Source organism: Macrosteles quadrilineatus, unplaced genomic scaffold, assembly GCF_028750875.1.
Source record: "Macrosteles quadrilineatus isolate MER2022 unplaced genomic scaffold, UCM_ALF_1.0 Scaffold_5__1_contigs__length_97177068, whole genome shotgun sequence".
Classification (NCBI taxonomy): Eukaryota; Metazoa; Arthropoda; class Insecta; order Hemiptera; family Cicadellidae; genus Macrosteles; species Macrosteles quadrilineatus.
Genome location: NW_026542598.1, coordinates 79,986,129 through 80,012,648, shown reverse-complemented (window position 1 = coordinate 80,012,648; position 26,520 = coordinate 79,986,129). Strand labels below are relative to the sequence as shown.

General features: G+C 33.5%; 1 protein-coding gene across 15 annotated transcripts in view; it reads left to right on the top strand.

The window, feature by feature from the left end:
- The window catches only part of LOC128994344 (sex-determining transformer protein 1-like), a 76,337-nt gene extending 51,619 nt beyond the window's left edge, over positions 1 to 24,718 (top strand). For 11 of the 15 annotated variants that reach the window (XM_054418843.1, XM_054418845.1, XM_054418846.1 and 8 more), the window contains 3 exons: positions 16,817 to 17,156; positions 20,849 to 20,895; positions 22,088 to 24,718. In XM_054418843.1, the coding sequence (XP_054274818.1) occupies positions 16,817 to 17,156; positions 20,849 to 20,895; positions 22,088 to 23,839 (2,139 nt within the window). In that variant the 3' untranslated portion in view covers positions 23,840 to 24,718. Of the gene's footprint in view, positions 1 to 5,219; positions 5,335 to 7,057; positions 7,173 to 9,941; positions 10,487 to 15,152; positions 15,669 to 16,816; positions 17,157 to 20,848; positions 20,896 to 22,087 lie in introns of those variants that run through there. The other 4 variants (XM_054418847.1, XM_054418848.1, XM_054418850.1 and 1 more) reach the window with 4 other exon arrangements.
- The last annotated feature ends 1,802 nt before the right edge of the window (positions 24,719 to 26,520 follow it).

Genomic DNA, 26,520 nt, shown 5'->3' with positions numbered 1-26,520 from the left:
AATTCCATCACCATCACTCTCTTCTTCATGTACCACAATGCTGACGATGAAGGAAGAATGCATCCTGTGTCCTGTGCAATAGGAATTTCCACATAGCTTTTGCCGTTCAGAATCAATCCTTTACAACCAATATTAAAAATGAAGAAGAAGTATTCATGTGTTCACATGCGAGAGCTATCTCCTAAAAAGCAACAGCAATATGAAGTTGAATATGTGTGAAATTTCTTGGCCTACATTGGTTTATGACCGAGTACGATATTAGAATAATCTATATTTTAAAACCATTGATGCAATATACTTAAGAGTCCTTGGAGGCTAGTGGCCATCTTGGCAGTGGCGTATTGTCATAGTTGGGGCCTGGGGCGGCTTGGATGAGAGGGCCTTTTTTACATACATATATACATATATATATATAAGTAAAAAAATAAATACCATAGTACCCTGTTTAAAATAATTTTTAACAATGTAGGTACCATGGTGTTAATTGAAAAGTAACCCTAAACAGTGATTAGAACTAAAAAGAAATATATATGCTTTTAATGTATTTTGTATCACCCATTAAATTAGCTTACTTCAACTATTTTAAAAGTATAGTATGTGTTTGTAGGCCTAACCTATTTTTTTATTTGAGAAACATTTAATGCTAAATGAAATTTTCCTTTAAGCTTTTAACATTTTTTTGTTTTTATGAGTTGGAGATATGTAATGAGCACGAGCATATTCCTGTATTTATGTATTGTACTTAAATAAATAAAGTTATAAGAAATGAAATGAGCACAACAAGAAGTAACACAAATCGGGTTTTTTGCTGTCACTTATTTTAATTTTTTTATTTAGGAGATAGGCCTACTATTTTTGTATAAAATATATAATTTTATTATCTTTCTATTATACATTATATTTTGTACTATAATTGGTCCAAACTACTTCTGCGATCGGGACAAAAATGAACGATATTGTCCTCGGTGAAGACGAAATCGTGTTTGCGGGGTCGTAATCTCCGTCTCCCGCGGTCGCGTGGGTTATCTCCGAGACCGAGGAGAAATCGTTCTTATGTTTACGATGGAATAGTGAACATCTTTCGCAGACGTAGGGATATATTATACCATAGATAAAAGGAGTATTTCTACATGCCAAAGTTGTTAACATCTCCCGCTAACGTGCGGACAACATTATCGTACCCCGCGATCACGGCAAAATCGTGAACACGGAACATCTTTTGCGGTTGCGAGACGTTATTATCGTCATCCGCGGATCGCGATCGCTGGGTGGCGTGATTTTCGATCGCGCCATTTTTGAAGACGCTTGCGGCAGATTATTATAATTGGGAGAACAGATTATTATATTCTAACAGCAAAATTTATTTTCCAAGACAAAATACGTTTTTTGAGACCCAAGTGAGGCCCCTTCCTAGGCCAATGAGAGGCCTTCGGCAATCGCCGCACCGTGTCCGCCGTTGGGGGAATACGGCCCTGATTTGGGGGCCTATGTTGGTGTGGGGCCTGGGGCGGACCGCCCCCCCGTTGGTACGCTACTGCATCTTGGATAATTTCAAACAGATGCTGAAGAGTTATTTATCATCCAAAGATATTTGTTCAGACACCAAAGTGATTACAATTTAAATATCTAGTTTACTATAAGATTAGAAATATTCTTTGTAGTTTTAAAATTTTCTCCAAGGGAGTCCATGGAAGCTAACGGCCATCTCGGATTTGCCCACCATAAGAGCAATGTTAATTTAGTTAATTTCTAACAGCCGCTGAAGAGTTATTTACCATCCAAAAAATATTTTTTTAAACACCAGAATGATTGTAATTTAATAGTATACTAGCAGAGTACCCGTCCTTCGTATGGGGTTGGCATCAAGTATTAAATGCTTATTGCAGTTATACTCAAGCTTTGCGTTTGCAATGGAGGAGGACGCAGTTTGATAAAATTTGCTTCTTTAAATTTACGGTATACTAGATTATTACACATCTACAATAGCTTTGACTATTTAATACAACTAGACATTCCATCCGTTAAAGTTGTCGCCAGCTTTTTAATCAAATTTGTCTTAGTTGATGTGTGTGAGCCACCTACAGATTGCGCTGATATAAATTACTTATTTCTGCAGATTACACGATGATTTTTACCAAGTCAAACGAATCGAATGACTTATTATGAGCTATAGCAACTGTTAAGACCTAGCAACTATGTCAGTAACAAAAAATAAGGTACAAAATAGAGTTTTAGACACTAGAGCAATCTGTGACTGGCTCACACAACTACATTCGTTTTTAGTAAAAAAAACTGGCGACAGCTGATCCATATAGGCTAGATGGGACGTCTTCTTCTGTATCCAATAGTCAATGACCATAGCCATAATGTTCTACCAATTCTCCTAAACTATAGAGCAAAAATAAATTATTTAAAATTCTTAAAATATCACAAACCATTCATGAAATTAAAAACATAAACATAACTGTTAACAATCCTACTTTGATAGTTCTCATAGCGTATCCCAGTTTTTTGTTGCTGCTTAGTTCAAATTAGCTGTTTTCATAAATGCTACAAAAATAATAGTGCTACACCCTGTTGGTAAATCTTATAACTTTTTAATGCTTTTGCATATCATAGAACCAACTTTTTTAGTTGAAACAGCTGTCTAAATTCTTTAATTCCCATTAAATATGAATACCCATTAGGTTAACATGGGGAACTACAGAGCCGATGGGGTGGAGCCCTTGAAGATTTTTGAGATAAGAATATGTCTATATATTAATCGGGAATGTGAGCTCATCATCATGCCAAATTTCAGCCCAATCCGTCCAGTAGTTAATGCGTGATTGAACTTTAAACAAACAAACAAACTTTCACATGAGATTAGACATCTTCTTTGTAGTTCTTTTATGAGTAAGAACATATAGGCTCCAAGGACTCTTAATGTATCTTTCCAAAACAAGTTGGTCTCCTAAGAGTATTGTAGGAATTATTGTAAAAAATGGCATTGCATGACAGTTACATGGATTTATTTAGTTGGTGAAGTAACTAAAATTGGGATTACAATTTTTACAATGAGGTGGTGCACGAAAGCTTAGCAGCAATAATAATTTAAAGTGATGCATTGCTCAGATACAAATCTTCATTGTTCATTCAATGTTTTTATAAAACGCTTAGTTGTATATAGGACTGATTTTTTTTAAGGATAATTATTCTATAATGTTTTAATATATGACAACTGACAACTTAAATATAATGTTAGAGAACTTTCCAGAGATTTACTTAAGTGTGTATTGATCTAAAAAGCCAGTTATGTTAAGTTTTTGTAAATTATTCCATTTCAATGTAAATTTTAAGAAATACGTTTTTTTTTTGTTAAAACTATTCATACGCGTAAACCCACTACGTTGATTATGTGTGTCAAATAAACAATCTGATTATTATGTTAGTTTAAGTTTTTTTTATTTGTTAATTAAATATATGTCTTGTTAAAATTTAAAATTAACTGCTTTTGTGTTTGATGTCATTCAGGTACTAGAAATAAAACCTAAACTATAAGTGATAATGTCTTTGTATCAACCCCAGACCATTTACCTAATTTTTTTCCATAGAAAATGTATGCTTAGCTCAACAAAGGCAGAAAATAATACAAAGAAGGACCTGTTATTTAAAAGACAGAGTTAACAAGATTACATACAAGGCTCGTTTTTTTTTTTTAAGTAAACGCTGATTTTGTTTTGTGTTATAGCTCCTTAGTTCGCAAATGACACCATTTGCAGCCCTATAGCTGACGTTTATGCTTCACTGTGTGTTTAAAAAATGTTTAAATTATTGAATTGTACGAGATAAGGACATTTATCACATTAAACATATCCGACGACGCTCATCGCCAGACAACTGATGGTTATGGCCCTTATACAATGGGGGAGGGTAAGTGCGGATATTGGTTACAAGGGAAAGATTGCTGGTTCATGCTGAAAGGATTGCTTCTTGGCTCATTAGTCAGTTTAGTTACCGTTTGCCACCAAAGTTGATTGATATACATATTATACCAAATGTTATGCCAGCTGTAACTCGTTTTTGTTTAGGAAGACATGGGTTTCGGCCCCATAATCTGGGGGTCATGCTATCCATCACACACAAAACAAAACCCACAAAAAGACAAATTACATGAAATAATGAAAACCAGGTTTAGATTTATTACCTAACATTGGTCAGAAGAGAACACAGGTGATGTTCTTCATCATTTTGTCGTTGCTGGATGTAAGATTTTGGCCTATTAAAATCCCTGCAAACCATATAGTTCCTTCCATGTTATATTGTACTATAACACCTTAGTTAATAACTCATTGAAATTAAATGAAATATTCCTCAATGTCTTTTGTATTTTTACAATCTATCAAAAATGTCATGAAATAGCTAAAATTATAGATTACGTTAGGTTAACAGGTTAAATTATAGGTTAATGGAAACAATACTTAGCTAACTAAACAAAATGAGAAATACTTATTTTAGGCCTAAATATCCTTTATCACTACTCTCCAACAATTGTTTTGAATATTAATCTAAAGAAAATATTAAATTTTGTGATTTATCTTAGTTTAGCGTTCATTACTATGAAACCAATTTTGTGCATTATTTAATGTTTCATCAGCCAATTTTACAAGCTCTTTATAGTTTTCACTCGTAGATAAAAAGGAAGAATCTTTGTGTACAGAATGATTTTACAATAAACATCAGAGGGTAGATTATTTATATAACAAATAAAGACAAGAAGGAGGCCAAGGACTGTACCTTGTGGCACTCCCCATTCAACTTTAACTTCATCTGACCATCTTCCTTTTATACAAACTGCTTGTTTCTGATTATGTATGTAGTTTTTTAAAAAAGATAATGGATAATCCGGGTAGGGGTGAGTGAGTCACGCTTAGTAGCAAGACACAAATGTTTTCAAAAAAGAAATGGTATAAAACTGCAATTTTGGAGATTTAGTTTACACAAATTTTTCAGGGGTATACTCCCGACCCCCAAGACCCCCCGGTTTGCCCCCCTTGTGACTGTTCTAGATCCGCCACTGATTTGATTACATAAATTTTAATTGCATTTATAAATCATATTTTGGATTATAATGATGTTCTCAAACCAGTATACATTTTTGTAATGTTTTGAACTCACTGTTTAACCTAAATATTTACAATAAAAAATGTACATATCTAATAAAATATGGGTGTTTTCAGAAATGGCAATACACTTTCTCAGACGTGATGTAAAGGAACTTCAATTCGGCGCAGAGAAGCTAATTTAGAACATCTCAAATATAATAGGTTACTTAAGAAACCGCTAAAAAGGCTAGTAAGTTTTTACCACACTTAAAAAACAAAAGTAAGGAGAATACAAAGCAATAATAATATTTGCAAAAAGGAATGATTTAAGTATGAAAAAATAGCGAAAACCGGTAAAAAGTTGAAAGAAATTTACCAAATTTTGAAAGTAGGGAGTTTTTTGAACCCGAAAGAGTGCGATTTTCGGAAAACAGATGCGAGGGTTTTGTAGAAAATTTAATTCCTGTTCCTGGATATACTTTCAAATCTTTTCTAGCTCTTACTGTTTTCGAGCTAAATCCGTTTGAAAAAAACGTGTTTTATCGTTTTCAGAGGTCCGCCATTTTGGATTTTTGGGGGGGTTAAAATTTGAAAATGGGACTTTTGAAAATTTCACCATTAGCTTATGATCCCTTACTACAATACTACCAAATTACAAGTCTCTAGCACATTTCTAAACGATTCATATGACCATACCAAAGTCATTATATTTCAATCTTATTCTCCATAAGAATAACACGGGGCTCGTAAAAGTGGCAAAAAACCTTCAAATTTTGAGATTAAAATTAAGTTTTGGGGGTCAAGGAGTAAAGTTACGAAAAAACATGTAGTGAGTAAAATTTAAAGTAAAGTAAGGAGAATACAAAGCAATAACAATTTTTGAAAAAAGAAATTATTTAAGTATGAAAACATAGCGAAAACCGGTAAAAATTTGAAAGAAATTTACAAAATTTTGAAAGTAGGGCGTTTTTTGAAACTGAAGGAGTGCGATTTTCGGAAAACGTCAAAGAGGGTTTTGTAGAAAATTTAATTCCTGTTCCTGGATATACTTTCAAATCTTTTCTAGCTCTTACCGTTTTCGAGCTACATCCGGTTGAAACAAAGTGTTTTTTTTCGTTTTCAGAGGTCCGCCATTTTGGATTTTTGAGGGGGTTAAAATTTGAAAATGGGACTTTTGCAAATTCCACTGGTAATATAAGATCTCATACTACAATACTACGCAAATTTGAAGTCTCTAGCACGTTTCTAAGCGGTTCATATGAGAGTACCAAATTCGGTATTTTTCAATGTTTTTTCCCATAAGAATAACACGGGGGGGGGAAATTCGAAATTTCGGGGGGGTTAAAATTTGAAAATGGGACTTTTCGGATTTTTCCCGGGGGTTTGGGCACTAGACCTACGACCACCGAAAATTTCAAGTCTCTAGCTCATCTAGAAGTGGTCTAGAATTTGTATCCCTTAGTTACATATGTGGGATTATAGTATTTAGATATAACAAATAAAGACAAGAAGGAGGCCAAGGACTGTACCTTGTGGCACTCCCCATTCAACTTTAACTTCATCTGACCATCTTCCTTTTATACAAACTGCTTGTTTCTGATTATGTATGTAGTTTTTTAAAAAAGATAATGGATAATCCGGGTAGGGGTGAGTGAGTCACGCTTAGTAGCAAGACACAAATGTTTTCAAAAAAGAAATGGTATAAAACTGCAATTTTGGAGATTTAGTTTACACAAATTTTTCAGGGGTATACTCCCGACCCTCAAGACCCCCCCGGTTTGCCCCCCTTATGACTGTTCTAGATCCGCCACTGATTTGATTACATAAATTTTAATTGCATTTATAAATCATATTTTGGATTATAATGATGTTCTCAAACCAGTATACATTTTTGTAATGTTTTGAACTCACTGTTTAACCTAAATATTTACAATAAAAAATGTACATATCTAATAAAATATGGGTGTTTTCAGAAATGGCAATACACTTTCTCAGACGTGATGTAAAGGAACTTCAATTCGGCGCAGAGAAGCTAATTTAGAACATCTCAAATATAATAGGTTACTTATGAAACCGCTAAAAAGGCTAGTAAGTTTTTACCACACTTAAAAAACAAATGGAAGCCAGCATATCACTGTGTAAAATTACCTGTTGGATCATAATTAACATTTATGTCTTTAAGTGTAATAATATTTAAAACCAACACAATGACAGATTATTTTACGTAAAAGTTAATAAGATAAGAAATCTCATTTAAGACAAGCAAAAAAAATGTCTAAATTATGTCATAAAATCTCATATAATTAACAAAGTTTGAGGAAGAGACTATTCAAAGTTTAATTATATACACCTTGACATAAAAATAAATACGGTATCATACAACACCACACAGGAGTTATAATCCTGATTATAGTTAGTTAGGTGCTTGTTGGATAAGTTTCACAAAGTCAGAAAGGTCAAAGTAAAAAATGTCGCAGGTCATTAAAAATATTTCTTTTAAGTGTCCAATATGTAGAAAAATATTTTCAACTCAATGGAACATGAAAAATCATATATATGTACATACAGGTGAACGTCCCTTTAAATGTTTAACATGTGAGGAAACATTTATAAGCCTATATAAAGTAAAGTGTCATTTATTGACACATAAAAATTGTCCTTATAAGTGTACAATATGTGGAAAATCCTTCTTAACCAGTAGCATTATGAAGACACATACACTGGCTCACACTGGAGAACGATCTCATAAGTGTACTATTTGTGGAAAATCCTTCACAACCAATTGCGATATGAAAAGGCATACATTGATTCACACAGGAAACAGACCTCATAAGTGCACTATATGTGGAAAATCCTTCACAACCAATACTATAATGAAGCGACATACATTGGTTCACACGGAAGAGCGACCTTATAAGTGCACTATATGTGGAAAATCATTTACAAACAAATACTATATGAGACAACATATATCGGTTCACACGGAAGAGCGACCTTATAAGTGCACTGTATGTGGAAACTCCTTCAAAACCAAAATCTGTATGAGGCAACATACATTGGTTCACACAGAAGAGCGACCTTATAAGTGCACTACTTGTGGAAAATCCTTCACAACCAATCCTATAATGAAGCGACATACATTGGTTCACACGGAAGAGCGACCTTATAAGTGCACTATATGTGGAAAATCATTTAAAAACGAAAACTATATGAGGCAGCATACATTTATTCACACTGGAGAGCGACCTTATAAGTGCACTGTATGTGGAAAATCCTTCACAACCAAAAAATATATACGAAAACATACATTGGTTCACAGCGGAGAGCGACCTCATAAGTGCAATATATGTGGAAAATCCTTCACAACCAATACTATAATGAAGGAACACACATTGGTTCACTTCGAAGAGCGACCTTACAAGTGTAATATATGTGAAAAATCCTTCAAAACCAAAAATAAAATGAAAGAACACACATTGGTTCACAGCGGAGAGCGACCTCATAAGTGCAATATATGTGGAAAATCCTTCACAACCAATACTATAATGAAGGAACACACATTGGTTCACTTCGAAGAGCGACCTTACAAGTGTAATATATGTGAAAAATCCTTCAAAACCAAAAATAAAATGAAAGAACACACATTGGTTCACAGCGGAGAGCGACCTCATAAGTGCACTGTATGTGGAAAATCCTTCACAACCAAAAAATATATACGAAAACATACATTGGTTCACAGCGGAGAGCGACCTCATAAGTGCAATATATGTGGAAAATCCTTCACAACCAATACTATAATGAAGGAACACACATTGGTTCACTTCGAAGAGCGACCTTACAAGTGTAATATATGTGAAAAATCCTTCAAAACCAAAAATAAAATGAAAGAACACACATTGGTTCACAGCGGAGAGCGACCTCATAAGTGCACTTTATGTGGAAAATCCTTCAAAACCAAAAATATAATGAATGCTCATACATTGGTTCACAGCAGAGAGCGACCTCATAAGTGCAATATATGTGGAAAATCCTTCAAAACTAAAAATATAATGATAGCTCATACAGGGGTTCACAGCGGAGAGCGACCTCATAAATGTACTATATGTGGAAAATCATTCAAAACTAAAAATATAATGAAGGTTCATACATTGGTTCACAGCGGAGAGCGGCCTCATAAGTGCAATATATGTGGAAAATCCTTCAAAACTAAAAATATAATGATAGCTCATACAGTGGTTCACAGCGGAGAGCGACCTTATAAATGCACTATATGTGGAAAATCATTCAAAACCAAAAATATAATGAAGGTTCATACATTGGTTCACAGCGGAGAGCGACCTCATAAATGCAATATATGTGGAAAATCCTTCAAAACAAATAACTATTTGAAGTCACACACGTTAGTTCATACAAGAGTCTATAAATGACATTGCCATGAATATTAATGTTGTAGATCCCACAAAGAGGAATTTTTTATTGGCAAAATACAACATTCTTGATTGTTAAAGGCATGCATTGCCAAGATACAAATCTTCATTGTTCATTTCATGTTTTTATAAAACGGTTAGTTGTATATAAAACTGATTATTTTAGGATAATTATTCTATAATGGTTTAATATATGAAAACTGACAACTTTAATATAATGTTAAAGAACTTTCCTGAGATTTTATCTTAAGTGTGTGTTGATCCAAAAATCCAGTTATTTTAAGATTTTGTACATTTTTCCATTTCAATGTAAGTTTAAGAAATACATTATTTTTGGGCATTAAAAATTATTCATACATGTAAACCCACTACATTGATTATGTGTGTCAGATAAACAATCTGATATATTAGTTTAAGTTTTTTTTATTTGTTAGTTAAATATGTCTTGTGAAAATTAACTGCTTTTGTGTTAGATGTCATTCAGGTACTAGAAATAAAACGGTGTATATATTTTACCGCATGAAATACAGTAGTGCATACACATTATGTAAAATAATTTGTCCCATTAACTTTGGAAAAAGAAATGGTATAAAACTGCCATTTTGGAGACTTAGTTTACACAAATTTTTCAGGGGGATACACCTGACCCTCAGACCCCCTGGTTTGCCCCTCCCCCTTGTGACTGTTCTACATCTGCTACTGATTTGATTACATAAATTTTAATTGAATTTATAAATCATATTTTGGATTATTATGATGTTATCGATCCAGAATACATTTTTGATATGTTTTGAACTCACAAAAATTAACCTAAATATTTACAATAAATGTACATATCTAATAAAATATGGGTGTTTTCAGAAATGGCAATAAACTTTCTCAGATGTTTGAAAAGGAACTTCAATTCGGCGCAGAGAAGCTAATTTAGACCATCTCAAATATAATAGGTTACTTAAAAAACAGCTAAAAAGGCTAGTAAGTTTCTATTACACTACACTTAAAAACAAATGGAAGTCAGCAATTCACTCTGTAAAATTATATATTAAATCATAATTAACATTTATGTCTTTTAAGTCTAATAATATTTAAAACCAACACAATGACAGATTATTTTACTGAACAGTTAATAGGATAAGAAATCTTATTTAAGACAAGCAAAAAAATTTCTAAATTATGTCATATCTCGTATCAATAACAAATTTCGAGGAAGAGTCTAGTCTATTCAAAGTTTAGTTATATACACCTTGACGTAACAGAAGAAATATCATACATTAGGCCTACATAGTATTTAGCTACAATCTTGATTATAGTTAGTTGCTTGTTTGATAAGTTACACAGAGTCAGAAAGTGCAAAGTAAAAAATGTCAAAGGTCATTGAAAATCATTCTTTTAAGTGTCTAATATGTAAAAAAATGTTTTCAAATAAATTTACATTGAAAAATCATATATATGTACATACAGGTGAACGTCCCTTCAAATGTTTGACATGTGAGGAAACATTTATTAACCGATATGAAGTAAAGTGTCATTTGTTGACCCATAATAAGTGTCTTTATAAGTGCACCATATGTAGCAAATCCTTCACAACCAAACACTATATGATGAAACATACATTGGCTCACACCGGAGAGGGACCTCATAAGTGCACCATATGTGAAAAATCCTTCACAACCAGTAGCAATTTGAAGAAACATACATTGACTCACACCACAGAGCAATCTTATCAGTGCACTATATGTGGAAAATTCTCCACAACCAATTACAATATGAAAATTCATACATTGATTCACACAGAAAAGAGACCTCATACGTGCTCTATATGTGGAAAATCCTTCAAAACCAAAATCAGTATGAGGAAACATACATTGATTCACATGGAAGAGCGACCTCATAAGTGTACTACATGTGGAAAATCCTTCAAAACCATTGATGTTATGAAGAAACACACGTTGGTGCACATCAAAGAGCGACCTTATTATTGCAATTTATGTGGAAAATCCTTCAAAACCAAAAATATAATGAAAGGTCATACATTGGCTCACATCACAGAACGATCTTATAACTGCACTATATGTGGAAAATCCTTCACAACCAATTACTATATGAAAATTCATACATTGATTCACACGGGAAAGAGACCTCACAAGTGCACTATATGTGGAAATTCCTTCAAAACCGAAAACACAATGAGGCAACATACATTGGTTCACATGGAAGAGCGACCTCATAAGTGCACTATATGTGGAAAATCCTTCACAACCAATGATGTAATGAAGAAACACATGTTGGTTCATACCGAAGAGCGACCTTATAAATGCACTATATGTGGAAAATGCTTCAAAACCAAAATCAGTATGAGGCAACATACATTGGTTCACACGGAAGAGCGACCTCATAAGTGCACTATATGTGGAAAATCCTTCAAAACCAGTACTATAATGAAGGTACACACATTGGTTCACATGGAAGAGCGACCTTATAAGTGCACTATATGTGGAAAATCATTCAAAACCAAATACTATTTGAAGACACATATGTTAGTTCATACCAGAGAACATCTGTAAGTGCACTATATGTGGTAAATCCTTTACAACCAAAAACTATATGAAAAGACATACATTGGTTCACAGCAGAGAGCGACCTCATAAGTGCACTATATGTAAAAAATTCTTCAAAACCAAAACCTATTTGAAGACACATACGTTACTTCATACCACAGAGAACATCTGTAAATGCATTACATACGGGAATTATTTTTGCATACCAAAGCTATATGAAGACACATTCATTAGTTCAAACAGGGAAGGGACCTCATATGTGTACTTCTGCTTGTGGTTGTGGAAAATACTTCACAACCAATACTTCACACAGGATAGAGACCTCTTAAGAGTATTGGTGTCTAGGGAAAATTCCATCATCATCACTCTCGTCCTCATGTACCACATGCTCACGATGAAGGAAGAATACATCCTGTGTCCTGTGCAAAAGGAATTTCCGCATTGCTCTTGCCATTCAGAATCAATCCCTTACAACCAATATTAAAAATGAAAAAATATACATCGGTTCACACAGGATAGAGTGCTCTTAAGAATATTGATGTCCAGGGAAACTTCCTTCATCATCACTCTTGTCCTCATGTAATAATGAGGTGGTGCACAAAAGCGTAGCAGCAATAATCATTTAAAGTCATGCATTGCTAAGATACAAATCTTCATTGTTCATTCCATGTTTTTATAAAAACGGTTAGTTGTATATAGAACTGTTTATTTGTTAGGATAATTATTCTGAACCTAATGTTTTAATATATGAAAACTGACAACTTTGATATAATGTTAAAGAACTTTCCAGAGATTTTATCTTAGTGTGTATTGATCTAAAAAGCCAGTTATGTTAAGTTTTTGTAAATTTTTCCATTTCAATGTAATTTTAAGAAATACATTATTTTTGGGTGTTAAAAATTATTAAACCCACTACGTTGATTATGTGTGTCATATAAACAATCTGATATGTTAGTTTAAGTTTTTTTTATTTGTTAAATATGTCTTGTGAAAATGAAAAATTAACTGCTTTTGTGTTTTATGTAATTCAGGTACTAGAAATAAAACCTAAACTGTAAGTAATAATTTCTTTGTCTCAACCCCACACCATTCACCTAATTTTCTTCCATAGAAAATGTATGCTTAGATCAACAAAGTCAGGAAATAATACAAAGAAGGACCTGTTATTCAAAGACAGAGTTGAGACCACTTACAAGGGTTGTTTTTTTAAGTAAAGGCCGTTTTTGTGTATAGCTCCGTAGTTAGCAAATGACACCATTTGCAGCCCTATGGATGACATTTATGCTTCGCTGTGTGTTTTAAAAAATGTTTGAATTATTGAATTGTACGAGATAAGGACATTTATCACATTAAACATATCCGACGACGCTTATCGCCAGACGACTGATGGTTATGGCCCTTATACAATGAGGGAGGGTAAAGTGCGGATATTGTTTACAAGGGAAAGATTGCTGGTTCATGCTGAAAGGATTGCTTCTTGGCTCATTAGTAGTTCAGTTACCGTTTGCCACCAAAGTTGATTGATATAATACATATTATACAAAATTTTATGTCAGCTCTACCTTGGTTTGTATAGGAAGACATGGGTTTCAGCCCCCATAATCATTTGTCAGAGAGGTCATGCTATCCATCTCACACAAAACAAAACCCACACAGAGATACAATACCATACACAAAATAATGAAAATAAGGTTTAGATTTATTACTGAACAGCGGTCAGCAGAGAACATTCAACAACGACCGGTGACAGGGCACTACCGGTTCAGGTGGTGCTCTTCATCATTGAGTCGTTGCTGGATGTTAGATTTTGGCCTATTATCATCCCTGTAAAACCATAAAGGGTGTGTGTAGTTTCTTCCATGCTGTATTGTGTTGTAATACATTAGTTATAACCATGTTGAAATCAAATGAAATATTCTTTATTGTCTTTTGAATTTTTACAAATTATCAACAAAATCATGAAACAGCTAAAATTATAGCTTTGTCAGTTAATGAACACAATACTTATAGTCCTTCGTACGAGGTTAGTGTACAGTATAAGTATAAATTGCTTATGTGGACTGCGTTTGCAATGGGGGAGGACACGGTTTTGATACGATTTGGTTATTTATTTACCATAGCCAGCTCAAAATATCACGAATTATTTATTAAATTAAAAACATAAACTATCCTACTTTGACAGTTCTCATTCATATATAAATCCCAAAATCCCCATGAACTTTTGAGAAAACTACAAGTCACACCCCCATAAACCATGTTCGTCATGACGAGAAACCTTGCTCAAAACTATCCATTGTTTCATAAATTGCCCTTTAAGGTTGTAATTCCTTTCTAAAGTGAACTTTCCATAAACCCAATTTTAAAAATGCCTCAGCTGTACTTATTTGTTTGTTATTCTTTCAAGTTAATAATTACCTTAATAAATCAGGTGTGATTATTTGTTTGTATTACTGTATTGTGTTTTGTTTATTTCAGCTTAACTTAGTCAATAAATAGTTTTATTAGCTTAATGCTTATGAAGTCAAGCAGGAGCCCGTGGGTATCAGCTAGTTGTGTATAACAGCTTTTACACTCATCTCCATTCATACTTTGCTTAAAATACCTACTATGTATGGTCGCCATGTCATTGAACAGTATTAACAGTATAACAGTATTTGTTGCTGCATAAATTAGCTGTTGTCGCTCAGACGATGTCGCTCTTGTCATGCTTCTCTCAAAACTTGTGTAATTATGGTTTTCATTTCTTAGATGGTTGGCAAATATTGATTTCAAATCAGATTTTTTACTGGACGGGATGTGTTCTTTATATCTTATATGAAATGAACGGCTTTGTCCTCAATCACACATTAGAAGGAAATGGCGAAAAACAATGTCACAGTTTCATTTAGAGCAAACAACAAACTGAGCTCAATGTTGAATGAAAATAATAATAAACAAACAACCAGGAAGGAGGACAACACTGGGGTTTACAAGCTTCAGTGCGACGACTGAAAAATATTACATAGGCCAAACATCTCGTTCATTTCATATAAGATATAAAGAACACATCCCGTCCAGTAAAAAATCTGATTCAAAATCAACATTCGCCAACCATCTAATAAATGAAAACCATAATTACACAAGTTTTGAGAAGAATTTAAAAATACTACATCTCTGTCCAAGAAAAGGAAGCTTGTTAAACAGCATAGAAGAGTTTGAAATCTATAAAGCCATCAAGTCAGAACCCCAAAAAGTTTTAAATGAACAAACATCATTTAAATCGAACATAATATACGACGCAGCGATTCGAATCTACAATAATGAGAGGCAAAAATACCATCGGCATTGTTCTGATAACGGGAGGGGGCAGCAAGGTCAGCCACAACCCCAGTCATGACAAAACGTTTGCCCGTGCCGCGTCGTGTGTGGAACTAGTTTCAGATTTTTATGTTAAATCGTATTCGTCCGTCAATGTCTTGTATTTTATTTATTTAAATGTCAGTGTTTTGTGTGTTTGTAAAACTCGACGACCTCGCAAGAGTGACAAGAGCCTGATGATGAGGTTATAACCTCGAAACCGGTAACTCATTACTACAAATTAGGATCACAGACGGAAACAGGTAATCTTATACCATTTTACTGTTCGATTAGTTGATGTTATAGATAAATTAAGATAGGCTACTTAATAATAAGATGTTTACTATTAAATTAAAACGGAATGAAGATAATTAACCATTCTCACTAATTTATATATCTGGCCAGGGGGTAAAATTCCGGGGTAAAAATCCGGGGGTAAAATTCCGGGGGTTAAAATCCGGGCCGTACATTTTGAGCTGACCACATGAAGGGGGTTGAAGTCCGGGGGTAAAATTCCGGCCCGTACGCTCTAGGTTTTTATAATTTGATGTGTTCTGATTAAATTCACAACCGTGAAAATATGCGTTTAATTCCGCGTTTAATCCATCAAACTGATATCGCGAAACTCAGAAGTTCACGGCCGGAATTTTACGGTTTGTGATGTCACATTCTACCAGGGGGTAAAATTCCAGGGGGATAAAAATCCGCTACCCCTTTTTGGTATGAAATTTCACCCGATGTAAATAAACTTATTGACTTTCTGTTGTTGTTATCGGTGTAAGTAAGTTAACTTGTTCAAGAAAAGGGCCGCCTGCCATTCTCTTACATACTCTGCGGTGTTTAGGTTAGGTTAGTTTGGATGAGTTTAGGCAATTATAAGGACAAACAAATTGTCATTTACAAATTTTGACCTTTTTATAAATTGTCATGGATGTTATCTTGTTTTTACTATCATAAACTAAACTATGCTAAGCTGAACAAAACCACAGAAAACATATTACTATAACCCAGAATGCCAACCGCGTGGTAAAAAGCATTAAGTGTTTTGAGAGAGCTTTGCCTGTCAATCGTAGGCAGCAAAAAGCATTAAGTGTTTTGAGAGAGCTTTGACTGTCAATGGTAGGCAGCGCCATCAGCGTTGCCATGCACTTCTGGGTTATAGTAGTATGTTTTCTGTGACAAAACTAACCTAACCTAACCGCAGCAGAACTGTGTAAAACATTCTTCTTAAAACACATATCTATGGCTTAAAATGTTCATATTCATTCATAAAATTGATATTATATCACGTGAAAATGATATCTGATACAAAGTTAAATGTACATCAAAGTAATATTTCCCCCTGGTAAAATATCTTTGCAGAACTGTATCCACCAATAATTTTAATTCACGAAAGAATATCCTTTTTCAGAGGCTACATGCAGAAGATATTAGTTTTAGAATGTTATCGAACCAAGAGGAAAATTGTTTCATTTGCAACTGTGTTGTTGTGGGCAAAAGTATAAATTTAAGTGAAGAGACTACTGTATACAGTAATACATCTTTTCCATCAATGCTTACACACTATCTTGGAGATGCATTCATGGTGGTTGTCTTAGAAGATGATAAAATCTGCCTTCGCTGCACTAAACTTATCAACCAAACAGACAAACTTGAACAAGATTTATTGAAAGTACAGAGCATCGTAAGAAGGTTTCTAAATGAGAAATATGACCTTAATGAAGAGTTAGATCATTTCTCCCATGGTAAAGGTAGGTGAATTAATTAAATTGTAGTCCCTTGAGAGTTGGTTGGTTAGTGAAACTGTAGTCCAGAGCAAGCAAAATTTACTAAAAAGCTAGACTTTTCGGAGATGTTAAAAACTAAAATAGACTAAAAAATAAGCACAAAAAACCAATTTAAAAAAATGAAAATTAACATGGGCCTTGTGGGTTGCCATGCTGGTGACAAAATAATAACAAAAGATAAACAGAAAATCAAAACAAATTAAGAAATTCCAATCAAATGTTTTATTTACAGCTTGGGGTAAAAATACATAAGTCTAAAAAATACATGACATATTTTTGGTTGAGTTTTCGACTATTGGACGACCTCTATAGTTTTCAATAAAATCTTAGGAGATGAAGTTTAAAATTATACACAGCAACAAACAACCTAGAGAGATCAACCTTGATTTGTTTTTTGTGTTTGCATGTGTGTAACTTATATGAGATAATGTTTGTTTTTTGAATGCGTTGCAAGTAACACTGTATCTGGTAGTCCTGCGTTGTACAAGATTAATAACTGTTCAATAAAATGCAAAAATATCACTGTACACACTATTCTCAAATAAATATTTTATGTGAATATGTTTTTAATGTACTAACACTTATTATAGTTATTCTCTTAAAGCTACAGCTATAAATTACTGTAAAAATGTTTTTCTACCTTAAGGTTGTGTTTAAGAGCTACTACAAATAAATATTGTTTGTACTTGTAGCACTATAGTCCATTAACAACAACAAACCAAATCACATCATTTGTCCGAGTTTGCTAAAAATTACAAAACATTAGGAAAATCATTTGTTTTGAAATCATTCGGTTTGATAAATAACTAATAATATTTAGATAAATTAACTGTCCAAGTTTATAAAAAATATCAGTTGTCCGCGGTTGGCTTGAATAATTATAATAATTGGTTAAAGCCACTCACCAAGCTTTCATTTGTCCGAAGTTTTAATTGATTTTTAAAAATTTGAAATATCATTTTTCAGAGTTTTCAACTGTACGAGTATCATTAGCACCAAAAGTGACACCCCCGCCGAGACGCTAGTACAGTCCACGCAAGAAGTAATCAGACCGACACCGCACTCACCGTCGAACGGACGGTGGCGCCAAAGCGGCATTTCTTCAAGTTCAGAAAATACTTCAAGCAACTTTAGTTTCTCCCTTTATTATCGGGTTAGGTTTAAGGTTACATTCCATCTTCCGCCCGGCTACCTGGATACCTGGGGTAGCGTATTCGACGGCGTGCGTGGTGTCGGCTTCATAACTTCTTGCACAGACTGTAACATTTTTTTAAAATAATAAACCTCGGACACATGAAAGCTCGGACAGTTGCTTTAACCAAGTATTATTATTATTTAAACCAACCTCGGACAACTGATATTTTAATGTGCACACTGTACTAGCGCCTCGGCGACGGTGTCTCTTTTAGCGCTGATGTTGCTCGTACAGTTGAAAGTTCGTACAAATGATATATCAACATTTTTTAAAATAATAAACCTCGGACACATGAAAGCTCGGACAGTTGCTTTAACCAATTATTATTATTATTTAAACCAACCTCGGACAACTGATATTTTAATAAACTCGGACAAATGAAAACTCGGACAGTTGATTTATCTAAATATTATAAGTTACTTATCAATCCTCGGACAACTGATTTTCCTAATATATTGTAATTTTTAACAAACTCTGACAAATGAACCTCATAGTCCATGAGCCAATTGATATTTTGGTACCACCTGGGGTGGCAAGTGCTATCAATGTTTTCTTGTATAGTTTTATGTGTAGATTAAGAATATATGTGATAGCAATGCATAAGTAGTAGCTTTATGTACAAAAAAATAGGTTTTATATAACGAAATTGAATTTTTTCTAAACAAATTTAATTATGTCTCATGTCTCATATATTTGTAAGAAGGTATCAGTCAAAAAAGTTTATGTAAAAAAGTAGGTTTTTATAAAAAAAATTGAATTTTTTCTCAAAAAAATTGAATTTTGTTTCATATTCAAATATGCTTTGTTTTAGATATTGGACAATAGAACAACATTTACATGAAACATTTTTTCACTGGAACGCTTTTTAAAAATCTATTTGCCACAAACATGTTGTTCAAACAAAAGTTATGATATTTTCAAATTTAAAAAAATGATTTCTTTAAGAAAAAGCTTCTACATAGATAATGCTATAATGTAAGTTTATTATCTACATACAAAACTTAATAAAAAAAACATACAAGAAAAACTTTGATAGCACGTGCCGCCACTTTGACTGGGACCATTTTACAAATTTATCAGAAAATTTAAATTTTTTGAAAAAAAATTCATTTTTAAAATATAAAAACCAATTTTTTTACGTAAAGCTACTACTTATGCATTACTATCACACATAATCTTGATCTACACATAAAACTATACGAGAAAAACATTGATAGCACGTGCCACCTTGACTGGTACCTTCCTACAAATATATGAAACAAAATTAAATTTTTTTTATAAAAACCTACTTTTTTTACATAAAGCTACTACTTATGTATTGCTATCACATATATTCTTGATCTACACATAAAACTATACAAGAAAAACATTGATAGCACGTGCCACCTTTACTGGTACCTTCTTACAAATGAGACAAAATTCATTTTTTTTTGAAAAAATTCAATTTTATTATATAAAACCTATTATTTTACATAAAGCTACTACATATGCTTTGCTATCACATATATTCTTAATCTACACATAAAACTATACAAGAAAAACATTGATAGCACGTGCCACCTTGACTAGTAGTACCTTCCTACAAATATATGAAACAAATTTAAATTTTTTGAGAGAAAATTCAATTTTTTTTTATAAAAACCTACTTTTTTACATAAAGCTACTACTTATACATTGCTATTACATATATTCTTGATCTACACATAAAACTATACAAGAAAAACATCGTCTGCATTTGCCACCCCAGGCGGTACCAATTAAGGTAATTTTTAGGTTTGGCTCATGGACTATCACCCCAACAAACTGAAGAAGAAAAGAGCAGAAAAATGAAAAGACCACATTACTTACCCGAAGGATAAAAGAACTGTTTAGCCTCAAAAGCATGACCCATTATTTTATTCATGAGTAGCAAATGAAAATTTTCGCTTCACTACTGTGAAATGACCTGTTTTGTTATATGTTTATCACCTGCGAAAATTCATCATTACATTGTTTACTAGGGAAAAAGAACATTTGCTATGCAAAAGTAATGTTTACTATCTTTTTTTGATTTTGCCAAAGTAAACAGACAATGATTTGTTAATGTTTTGTTAACTGTTTCAATTTGCAATAACAAAAACTGTACAATCAATATTAACTTTAAATTGAAGGTATAACATAACAAATTCTATGAGTTTTGAAATGTTCCTAACTGTAACAAATAAATATACAATGTCTGTTTTAGTTAAGAAAATAATTATCTATGTGTGTAGCGAAAAGTAACGTTTAAAACATGAGTGAAAGTGGGTCTATATACATATTCTCGACCATATTTAAAGTGCCCGATAAATCTTGCACTCATGGTGCGCAACATATTATGGTCTTAAATATGTATTGTTTCACTCTCTGTTATGAAATATAATATTGTAAATTGTGTAACCAACTTGTTTCTACATTTCTTTAACGTTAATGGTCTTTACAGATACCCAAGAATCATATGCTAACATCTACAATGAAGATAGTTTAATAGTAAGTAGTAGTGCTTACAATCTTTGACTATGAATACAACTTCAGTATCAAATAGTCATAATGTTACAATATAATACACATGTACAAAGATTTTAAAGACAAATAAGTATTCTGTAGTTTACTTTTTAGCAGTTTATCTCCCAACATTTTGTGTGGGGAAAGCCTTCCTTTCGGTTGGGGAAGGGGAGATTTGATACCCTTAAAATCCCTGTTACAAAATACCTGTTTGCCCTATCTGGGAAATTTTCCTGTCTTCTTTCTGTCAGCTTTTACTCTGAGATATCTATACTATTAGTGGAGTCAAAAACCAGTTCATTGGTGCAGCATTTTTAAAAGCATGAAAATCTAACTACAAGGCATGTTTTTTAAGTAAGTACCGTTTTTTAAATCTATTTGAAATCCTGTGCCAGAAATTCGGCAACAATCAGTCGTGTTTACATCCGGTTTCGAGAATTCAAAATGGTGCCGCCAATTGAGACTGCCGCTGACTGTGAAGAACGTGCTGTAATTATATTTTACAAGTGCTAAAGGTATGAAAGCCATTGTAATTCATTGAAAGATTAGTGAAGTGTATGGCGAGAACATTATGAGTAAAGGAAACTCATCTTATAACCATGAGATCGTAAACCGTCTGTTCTCTCTCACTTTTTCATCGACTTTACTCTTAAAAATTCAGTAATGACAGAGAGCCACCTAGTGCGTTGCTCATCATGAACGTTGACGGCCCCGCGTGTTTAAATGCTCTTACGCAATTTTGTATCATCACGTCGCGCATAATGTTCTTGCCATGCACTTCACTAATCTATCAATGAATTTCAATGGTTTTACACCATTAGCACTTAAAAATCTAATTACAGCGCGACTCTGAAATCTAGTTTCAGAGTCGGCGGCAGTCTCAATTGGCGGCACCATTTTGAATGCTCGAAACCGGATGTAAACACGACGGATTGTTGCAGAGCTTCTGGCGCAGGCTTTCCAATAGATGCACATACACAGCACAAATGTCCAAAATGCCAATTACAGTGCTGGAACAGAGAAATATAAAAACAGTACTTACTAAAAAAAAAAAAAAAAAAAAAAACATGACTCGTATAAATAATAACTGGCCACTATCAAATGTTAATTATTACAGAAATTTAAAATCACATTTTATAGATTTAGGTCTTCTAAATTTTAATTATGTTTGTTTCAGAACCCTCCTAAAATTAATATCAAGTATGCTCACAACAAAATTTACAAACCTGAACATATTAATCAAAATGAATCATTGAATTTGTATGATACCTCTGAAGTTAAAATAAAGACTGAAACGTTATCAAACTGTGAACAGTGTCCAACCAGCAGTGATACCCAAAATGTGGGAAGTTGTGAAAAAAATATTTATAACCTTCCACAGGTATTACCCAAATTTATCAATAATTTAGACAGTAAACATGAAGTTGTGGCATCTAGTCAAAATGTATTTGATATGAAGGATCAGGAATTTCAACACTCCAGTTTTAAAGAAGTAAAGACAGAAAATCTCTCAACAGAGCAAAGGGAAAACAGTATTCAAACATCGTTTTCTTCTCATATAACACCCACGGCTTCTTTCGAGGGAACAAAACTTCAAATTCGCTCTAATTGTCAAATAGTTGAAAATAAACCAGTAATTGACTCCTCTCTTAATTCTTCTGTTTTTGTTGAGGGTTTGATAGATTCCTTCAGGAACAACGATGTATGTAATATTGAGACTTTAACCAATGCTTCTGAAAAAATATCTCAAGCTGATTTGCCAAGTATTACAGTAGAAAAGAGACTGCTAGGAAGAAACAAAGTTAAAACTTTACCTCTCAAAAGAAAAAATCATGAACTTAAGCAAGAAAAAAGCAAAATTAATAAATTGCGACCGATTTTACCCAAACTCTCTGTCATAAATGATATCAAACCTTCCTTCTACATAATTCAACAGCCAGATATAACAGTTAGTAATAAAATATTTCATGAACTTCCAAACTTTACAGCTATTAAACCTGAGAATTCTGATCTCACAAGCTTTTCTCAAGTTCAGTTGTCAAACAATGAAGAACAACTAGGTTTTGATCAAAATTATTGTGTAGCAAACGAAAAGTACAATGAATTTGAAATCCTCTCTTCAGATAATATCCCTTTTGATTGGGACACAGATTTAATCACCTTTAAAACATCAAAACCCAAGAAAGAGCACTCGGAAGTAACACATCATTGTCGTTTCTGTCCGAAATCGTTTAAAAGAAATAAAACTCTGAAAGATCATGAAGCCGTTCACACAGAATATTATGGCCACTACAAAATTTGTGGCCAAGGGTTTTCAACGCAGCCAAAATTAGAACAGCATAAGAAAATGCATAAAAAAGAGGCATTTGTTTGTGAAATCTGTGGTAAAAAATACCACTCAAGAGGTACATTCTGGATACATAGAAAGTGGCATGAAAATCCATTTCCATACAAGTGTGACGACTGTGGTAAACCTTTCAAGCACTCGTCTAATTTGTCAGTTCATCGCAGAAAACATAGGGGAGATAGACCTTACAAATGTACTTATTGTCCCCGCACATTTGATGTTCCTCAAACTCTCAAACGCCACATTATTCTTCACACCAAACAGTATCCCTATAAATGTGCTGGTTGTAACCTCGGGTTTGCGTCCCGAGACAAGTACACTCAGCATTTGGCAAAAAAACATGAAATACACTTAGAAAAAACCGTTATTGATCCTAAAGACTATAAAGTAGCTGTATATAATACTGAGAAAGAAAATACTGGTAATGTAGCGGAGTCTGAGAAAACTATTGATTGTGGTGATCATGCAATCCAAGTGGACAGTTCCAATTCCATTACACTCCTAGATCCTATTGACTGTCAAATGGAGGTATCTACATCAGAGCTGAGTAATGATATATTTTCCACTAGTTGGTTCACATGAGGGGATTGCATTGTTAATGTTTACATGAAATGATAATTATAAATATTTGTTTAGGTCTCATAGAGAGAAAGGAAGCTTGTCATAGCTAAAAAAGGTGTATCATGTGTTAATGCCCGAGATACTTACTCCTGTTTATAATTGACAAAGCTCCAAATTATTCATTGGTACCGGTAGCAAATTAATGTAGAGGCTATATTAAAATGTAGGTATTAAGTTACATATGAAATCCAAGATAGAAAAATGATTGATGTATGGCTAAAACATTCAGAAGTTAAAAATGTTTTGAAACTATTTACACAGTTTTGTATTTGAATTTACTTTTTTAGGAATCCAGAGACTTGATTTGTTCATTAAAGAAATGTTCAGTATGATACAAAAAAAATTTAGTTGTATTCATAAGAAAGTAATTTTATATCAATTGTGTTATACCATTGAGTATACACGTATAAGAGGGGTCAGATAATGCTTGTTACCAATTTTGCTTAAGTAGTTTGGGCCCCTGACGCTTGGGCCGCGGTAGGCGGTCGGTAATGCATTGTGCCTATGGGAACATTTCAATCATTTAGTATTAAAAACATATTATAAAACAACAAAACTTCGATCTAACAAACAAATTTCACCAACAAAAACGACATTTTACAACCTTACAAACGCAATATTAAACAAACGAAGTAGCGTAGTTCGGGCTGCTGACACTAATCTACACTGCTGTTCAGGTAACGGTAGCCCAGATTGAGTGACTAATATAGTACGTGTATACTCAATGATTATACTGACTCAACCACCCACCACATTGTGACATAATGATAGTGTTTACTATTCTGTTTTTCCTTTTATATAAGTAATATTGTATTAAGTATGTTTTATAGTATTTTTTTTTTAAATATACATGAAACTTTTTCCAAATATGTCTTACTGTTCTACTTATTCCAATTTTAAAACCTGCAAATTTCTAGAGTTAGCGTAGCGAACGAGCTAACCTGAAGGCAAGTGAGCGCAGCGAACGAGCTCCAACCTAAAGGTGAGTGAGCGTAGCGAACGAGCTTCAACCTTAAGTTGAGTGAGCGTAGCGAACGAGCTTCAACCTTAAGTTGAGTGAGCGTAGCGAACAAACTTCAACCAGGACGTGATTGAGCTATGCGAACGAGATAATCTTGAAAATTAAGAAGTTAAACAGCTAGTTTTATTATAAAATTTAAAGATTTATTTAACTTAACAACTTGATTTTAGTTGTTTAAGCCTATACGGAACTGAATCTGCACCCAAACGGTGTTTAGTCAAAAAATACAACTTCAAACATTTTATTTTCATTCCAATAGGTATTTTTAAATCAGAAATTAAAATGTATATTTGATAAAATGATTCTGACGAAAATTGGACTTATGGGTCTAGAATGAGGTAATTTTGTCACATGTTGGTACAAACATAGAGACTGAACCCATTGACACACAAGCCTGACATACATGCAAATGTGCATTATAATACAGTACATATTTTCTAGCCCCTGAGCTGGTTCTATAACTAAATTGTAATATTACCTTCGTCAGCCAGCTCCTGTATACAAATATGACGGCCGTTTCACCATCACTGTGCCATCATCGCACATATGTTCAGCAAAAAGGCGTTGCTATAACACAAAAACATTTTCACATGAAACACACACATAGTCAAAACGGGTTAAAAAAAAAACAGGCCTGTTGAGGAACGTACATTTCCGCACTCGAGCAAGTAGCTGACTTAGCTACGTCCTCAACAGGCCTGATTTTTAAAACCCCGTTTTGACCATGTGTGTTTTTCGTGTGAAAATGTTTTTGTGTTATAACAACGCCCTTTGAGTGAACATAATATATCTGATGATGGCACAGTGATGCTGAAACGGCCGTTAACATTTCTTACAATACAGAAGCAGGTAAAGGAAAAAGGTAATATTTCAATATAAATTTAGAAAATGTGCAATTAAATTATATCCTACTTAAAAATATGATCGTAATTTAATCCAAAATATCAACATTTGTAATCAAATCAACATTTTGAATCATGATTGATTCGTAGCAAACGGATTGATGTTTAACTTAATAATAACAACTTACGTCAATCATGGGTGCCTGGACAAGTCAGTGCCGCCGCAGTCCCGAGCCCGTTCAGCCGTGCGCACGGTGATAGTATTTTAAATGTTTTCGTATTCGTCAATGTCGTGTTTTGTGTTTTTATGTTTACGTGGTCTGACTATGTTTCACAATGTAAATTATTTGACGCGGTTGCTACACCAACAATGCAACCAAGTACGTAACAATCTAGTGAAAAAGCGGAGCAGAAGATGACCTAAAGGTCGAAACGTGCGTCCTCCATAAACATACTGGATTGATTGACGTAAGTTGTTATTATTAAACATTTTGAAGTCAAATTAAAAATACTTAGAAACAATTTTGTTTATTTTTCTGATAGTAACAACGATTTACTTTTTACAATTTTTCCAAGTTAATACGTTGTTTTTTTGGAATGGTGTTTTTGTATTTTTATTTTTGCAAATCACCTTCCACATAGGCTGGCCCGCACCAATCACTGTGCTAAAAGCGACAGTGACGGCATTCACAGCAACTTGGGGAGCTACTGAGCTCATCCCTACAGTTATCTTAACCATAATTAATTAGGCCTACAGCAGCTAAAGAATTTTAAAACTA